The following is a 6652-nucleotide window of genomic DNA, read 5'->3' as shown; positions in this document are numbered from 1 at the left end:
AGGTCATTGTTTCTGGGAGATGCTCAGCAGACTGTGCTCAGCATCTGAAACTGGGACCTCTGCGTGACAGCAAAGGCTGGGCCACTGCACAGGGTTGGCAGCTCCGGACGGGCAAGGCCACGCTGGAGGTGCAAGTGGTGGCGGGAGCTGAGCTCCTGGACCCTGGGGGAGTGCGGGGGGGGGCTCCAGAACCAAGGACCCTGATGGCGACACCCCTTCCTTGGCCTGCTTCCTCCCAGGCCTCTAAGGGCTTAGCCTTGCTGTCATCCTGGGCCCGGACCACAGGGACGTGTTCCTGGAACGAGGGCAGCCCTGGGCCAGCCTGGAGTCAGGCATGGGGTGGTTTCTTAGTCTTCAGGAGTTTTAGGTAAAACCAACATTCACACCATACCAGGTGGACAGACAGACATTGGACACGGTGTTAAAAGACATACAAACATGGAAGCTGTGGGACAAAGGTCCTTCTGTCACTCCCCAGCCACCACCACCCCCAAAGACGGTCCTCAAAACATCATTCCTGCCTGTCTCCATCCCACTACCTCGGAACGGAGATGGGGTCCCAGGCTCGGCTCTGCCAGTGGCACTCGCTCCCCCTGCCTCAGGTGACAGCTACGGGATGCAGCCTTGGGCCACCCGCCCCGCAGCGTTCTGCTGGGCACCGGCCCTCCCTGCTGCTCGGGCTTAAAATCCCGTCCCTGGCATTGCAAGTGTGGCCTTGGGCGAGTTTACCCTCCCACCAGCGTCCCAGCAGATTCCCCAGAGGGAATCGCAGAACAGGAGGGCAGACTTGAAGGGGACTCAGCCGGTGCGACCCTGACCCTTCCCTTCGACCCCTCGGGGAAGGCCACTGACGGCCAGGAAGCAGGATCTGGGGAGAGAAGCCCCCACCCACTGCCGGGATCAGAAGCGCCGGGGCGGGGGGGGTGGGCACGGGACCCCCTTGTGCGGTGCCTGCCCTGAGTCTCCAGAGGACCAGAGGCTCAGCAGCTTTGGGGGAGGCTCAGGAGGGCGGGGATGGAGGGACCCTCCCCTGGTTTCTCTGCTGCCCCTGACTGCCAGCAGGACACTTGATTCCCCCCGGCTTCTCTCCTGCTCTTCCCTCAGTTTTCATTTCGAGCATCTCCTCCCCGTGGGCAGAGCAGACAGGCCGAAACCGGAATATACGTGCTCCCCAAACACCGAGAAAGGATCCGGGCGGGAAATAAGCTCCGAGTGAATCCTCGGTGAATCCTACGAGCGTGGGTTCTCCCGGGCTCGCCAGCTGGGTCGGCCCAGAGGAGGAGGAGAAGCGCGAGCCCACCTTGGAAAGCGGGGGTCCCCTGGGATGACCCTCAGGGTCACTGGGAGCCCACCCGCCCCTGCAGGTGGAGGCTGTGCCCGCTGTGACCCTCCTGGGGACACCCCCCGAAGCCAGGGACACAGAGCGAGCGGGCACCGGGCAGCTCGGTCTGCGGCAGGCGACCAAGGACAGAGACGCCGCAGGCAGCACAGACCCGTTAGCCCTGAACTTCCAGACCAAAGGGGGAGGCATGGGGGGGGCGCTGATGGTGGGGGCTCAAAGGCCAGGGGAGGAGGGGTGGGGAAGCCTGCTTGCGGACCTCCTCCCCTCTCCTAGCGCAAAGCCAGCCGGATGCCAGGCGGCCAGTGATCCCCCAAAAGCCAGATGAGTGGGGGGCCCGGGGTGCTCCCCGGAGGCCGGGGTGGGGGAGGCACGGAGCACAGCTGCCATGCTGCGGGGTGGGGGGGATGGGGGGTCCGAGCCACATGCAGAGCCGAGCAAGCGCCGAGGCCCGGCGGGCTGGGGCCGCTTACCCTGAAATCCCCCTCACACGTATCCACAACAGCGGCCCTCATGTCACACAGCTGCAGGAACACCACGCCAGGATTCGGAGAAAGGAATAAACACGATGAAACGAGCACAAGACAAAAAACTATGCCGAGTATCACAATCAGGGGGGGGAGGGGGGACACGCACCAAAGCGTCACAGATGCTGCACTGGCCGACATCCGGCCTGTGTGGATGGACAGAACGACAGTCTGCTGCCAAAGAACACGGACACACCATGTGCGGGGGCCAGGGCGCTGCTACCACGGGGCGGGGGGCAGCCGTTCGGGAAGGCGGGGCACCTCTGCTGCCTGCTTCGGGCCCAATTCCTCCTCCCGTGGTGTTCCACCACCTTTCCATTCCTCCCCGGGGACACCTTGTGCTCGCTGCTTCCCGCGTCCACACTGCCCCTGCCCCACATCTCTTCCCGGGTGGCTGGATGTGCTGGGAGGAGCTGCCCCGGGGTGACCTCGAGCTCTTGGTGTCACCCGTGCCTCCGGCCCCCAGGCTCACAGGGGATGCACACATCACCCTGAAGAACTACCAGTGGGAAGTGGTGCTCACTGTCCATTTTGGGGGAGGAATTTCCTTAATATCTTATAAGCCTCAGGGTAGATGTCAGCAGCTGTACCTTCAACATGAATCACATCCAAAACTAAAGAAGCCGAACAGCCAGAGGCAGCTCCCCACGATATTTACCATGTGACTCATCCATCACAATCCCTCCAATTGGATGAGTCTGATCCCAGGCATGAGAGGCTGAACCCCACAGGCTCCCCCTTCCATCCGATCAAGGGGAAAAACCTCACTCCTGGGCCAGAACACAGGGGTGCAAGTACAATCACTGTCCGAAATCCCAGCGGACCTGAGGACCACCCCGCCCTTTGAAGCACGTGGATGTGTGGGCATGTGCTCGTATGTGGTGCAGTGCAGGGATGTGGTATCTGCATAGGTGTCATGTACTTGTGTATGGTGTGTGCATGCATGTATCTAAGGGGTGTGTGTGTGTGGTTTGCATGCGTGTGAATCTGTGGTATCTGTAATGTGTGTGCAGGGAGGGGGTCTAGGTGTGTGGGGGAGTGCACACACCTGTGTGACATCTGTGTTGCGTGCCTGTGTCTGGGGTGTGTGTGCTGCCTCACCTGCTACTTGGGACAACCTTGGGCTCCTGCCACAGGATGACATGCAGGGCTGGTTCTAAGCCAAGACACAGTCCAAGGCTTTGCCTACCTCCCTGAACGAGGAAAACGCTAGAATGACTTCAGCGGTCACCACAAACAGGCCCTGAGTCTCTAATGTCGTGTGGTCAGAGTATCTGGGGAGACATTGCAAAAAAACATCCTCTTTCTCCAACCAGCAAACGGTTTTTTGCTAAATGCGGTGTCTGTGATCTTGCGCTTTTGCATTTTTGGGGGGAGGAAGCAGCTCCATCTTTGACTTTTAAACTTTAAACTGAGTAGTTGTGAGCTTGAGCACTAACCTCCTCAAAGAACCAGAGGAACACGCAGCTTTCCTGCGACTGACCCTCCTGTCAATATTGCTGGAAATACATTTTTCTAACAAGGTTCTCCCATTAGTAGGAAAAAAAAAATGTCTTTGGTTCTTAGGCTCTTTTCTCGAGGTGAGGGCGTGGACCTCGGTGTCTGCCTGGACTCTGCGCAAGGAAAGCCGCAACCGCCTCACCTGTGCTCGGATGCCGTGGCCCCTCCCGCAGCACCACCCCAAAGGCCTCCGACCCGCGCTCGACCCCCCGGGTTAGGAACAGAGTCAGAGCCCTGGGTGGGCAGCGGGCATCCCACTGGGGGAACTCCCGGGGCTGCTTTCCAGCGGCCTCACGCGGGGGGAGCGGGGATGCACCTGCGGGCGCCGGCTGCCTTACCTGTAGACATGCTCTCCCCGGGGGCCATGCCGTCCAGCACCGGGTGCTCCGCGGACTGCGGGCTGGGGGCGGGCAGGCCGACGGTGGGGGGCTGCGGGGGCGGCAGGGTGGGTCTCTGTCGGGGCTTGGGGGTGGGCCGAGATTTGGCGGCGGCGCCCGCGAAGCCGGCGGGGGAGGCGAGGGGAGGCGCGGCGGCGGGGGACAGCTGGCCCGAGGCCAGGGCGTACCCCTGCGGGTAGCTCAGTCCGTAGGGCGACGGGGTGCTCGGCGGGGTGGGGGACAGGCTGAGCGGGGACGGCTGGCCGGCCGACTGGTCCGTCCCTGCCCCCGGCTGGCCGAAGGGGGCCTTGGGTGGAATCGGCGCCAGCTTCTTGGAAACTGGAAGAGAAAACACGGGGAGCACAGGGGCGTCGGCTGCGCCGGCTGTCCCCGGGCCCTGGCCCTGGCCGCACCTCCCACCCGCGCCCCCTCACCGCCCGCCAGCAGCCCAGGCTGTTTTCAAAAATTTCACCTACGACTGCGAGTTTTCATGTCTTCCCATCTGTTCACCAATCCCTCCTCCTCCCCTGGGCCCCCGCCACGGTCTGCACACGCTCCCCGGCACCGGCGGTGGCCGGCTGCCCAGTGTCCTCGCTTCACTGCACGGTGGCAAAAGGCATCAGAGGCACAGGCCCAGCAGGGGTGGAGGGTGGGGGTCAGTGGCTCGGAGGCTCAGGGAGCTCACCTGGCCACACCAGAGCGGGGGCCGTGGTGGGGAGCACGCCAGCACAGGGAACTCTGACTTTTGGCTGAACCTGCCCTCCTCGCTGGCTCCTGGATCCCTGAGAGCCACACATGACCAAGTCCCGCCTCGACTTCTCTCTCCTGCCCCGTCCTTTCCTCTGAATCCTGTGTACTTGCACCCTGCATGTTTTTCCTTCCAGACCCATACACCCCCCCGGTGTAGACTCTGCAGATGTACTGTGTGTTACTTTGCCCATCACTGCCCCGAGCCCCCCTGGCCCTGCCTTCATTCCCCTCCTTTTATTCACTTGGTCCTGCTGCAGGATGACACATACTCTACACCTTTAACTCAAAATGAGCTGGTAAGAATGACAAAATCGGATGCCCGGGAGATCCCACCGAGGCACAAACATTTTGAGAAAGCGGTCACAGGGCAGCCCGGGTGGCTCAGCGGTTTAGCACCACCTGCAGCCCAGGGCGTGATCCTGGAGACCCGGGATTGAGTCCCATGTTGGGCTCCCTGCATGGAGCCTGCTTCTCCCTCTGCCTGTGTCTCTGCCTCTCTCTCTCTGTGTCTCTCATGAATAAATAAATAAATCTTAAAAAAGAGAGAGAGAGAGAAAGCGGTCACTAACGTGTCAAAATTAAGTGAGGGCTGCTGTGGACAGCACTAAGGCCAGAAGAAAGTATCTGTTAGGTGCTCAAGAAGGCATCAGGGACTTGTCTCCCACCTCCCACAATAGGACAAAATCCATTCGAACAATGTTGCGTGAGCTCCCTGGGCTCCGTCAGTGTGCAGTGTGGACAAGGACATGGTCTCTCCAATGTGACCTCAGGTCCCCATCTCGCCTTAACCACTGGGTGCCCCAGCGGGTGATCTAAACCTCTTCTCTGCAGCAGGAAGGTAGGTCTCTTCTCCAAAGGGTTGTAGCAGTTAGCATCGTGCGTGGAAAGCACCACGGAATCATGACCCGCGATGAAAGCACTTCTCAGCTCTACACCCCGAGGACTGGGAGGGCTTTCCCAGCTCCTGGAGCTCAGGACAGACAGTGGCTGATGCCGGGATCACTCACCGGGTGGGGGGAGGGGGGCAGCCAGCCAGCGGAGCCCCAAGCCACCAACACTCCAACATGTCTTCCCCAGCACAAGCCAGAGGAGGTGTGGGTGAGGGGGGCAGCACCACGTTAAAAACCTACAAAAAGTGAAGCGCCGGGCAGTGGTGGCAGCTGGAAAAGAGATGGTACCTCCCAAAGGAGGACTCGGAGCTGCTGCTGCACCTCTCGGAGGAGGAGGGACCTGGGTCATTCTCGGCTGTACTCCCTGCCTACGTCCACCATGCCATGGAATGGCCTGGAACGGGAGGGTCAACCTCGTCGGACACCGTGGCTTGGGCATCACCTTGCCTCCCAGGGCTTGAGGGAGCCTTAAGGGCTTTGCACACAAAATGGCCAGAAAAGTGTGTCCGGGCCACAAAGGTGACCTGCTGGCTTTGGATGAGAGAACTGGAATGCTCAAGTTCCACTGCCACTGCTGTATCCCACCTCGTACGTCTGGAAGGGAGTCTCCGCGTCCCTGCCATGTTGTCCCGGGGCAGGGGGTGGCCCACAGCACCATCGTGTCCTGGTTCTACACCTCCTTCTCTGGAGAGGCTGCGCCCGTCGCTCTGTTATACTCTCGATGCCCAGCACAGGGCTCTGCACAGAGTAGGGCCTCAAAACTTATCTGTAGGCCATCCAAGACATGACTGGGAATCAAGGGAGATATGAAAGGGCCTGGCACTGCCCCTGAAGCCCAGAGCCAGGGAGCCCAGCGGGGAACCTGCTGCAGAGCACGTGGGGATAAGGCGAACCACTCTAATTCTGAAAATCCTGGGGCTGAAAGCTGGAAAGGCCTCAGCTGAGAACATACTCAACAACCTGCTCAGGATGCCTGGGTGGCTCAGCAGTTGAGTGCCTGCCTTTAGCTCAGGCCGTGACCCTGGAGTCCTGGGATCGAGTCCCATATTGGGTTCCCTGCAGGGAGCCTGCCTCTCTCTGTCTCTCATGAATAAATAAAATATTTAAAGAAAATAAAATCTCATAAAAAAAAAAAAACCCTGCTATTCCAAGTTCGAGACTTTGCTAAGAGATAATAGAACATGAAAACAAACAAGAAAGCCTAAGTACAGAGCCTAGACAGCTCCCCATTGATGAAATGTGCCCACAGAGCAGGTCTTTCACTTTTGG

General features: G+C 60.1%; 1 protein-coding gene across 6 annotated transcripts in view; it reads right to left on the bottom strand.

Annotated features, from left to right (window-relative positions):
- The window catches only part of ARHGAP44 (Rho GTPase activating protein 44), a 168691-nt gene that overhangs the window by 1884 nt on the left and 160155 nt on the right, over positions 1 to 6652 (bottom strand). For 5 of the 6 annotated variants that reach the window (XM_025428334.3, XM_025428335.3, XM_025428337.3 and 2 more), the window contains one exon: positions 3705 to 4082. In XM_025428334.3, coding sequence (XP_025284119.1) covers positions 3705 to 4082 — 378 coding nt within the window. Of the gene's footprint in view, positions 1 to 1812; positions 1864 to 3704; positions 4083 to 6652 lie in introns of all 6 variants that reach the window. The other variant, XM_025428336.3, reaches the window with a different exon arrangement.

This window comes from Canis lupus, chromosome 5 (genome assembly GCF_003254725.2).
Source record: "Canis lupus dingo isolate Sandy chromosome 5, ASM325472v2, whole genome shotgun sequence".
NCBI lineage: Eukaryota > Metazoa > Chordata > Mammalia > Carnivora > Canidae > Canis > Canis lupus.
The sequence above is the reverse complement of the archived record's forward strand: the minus strand, read 5'-3'. Positions and strand labels throughout refer to the sequence as shown.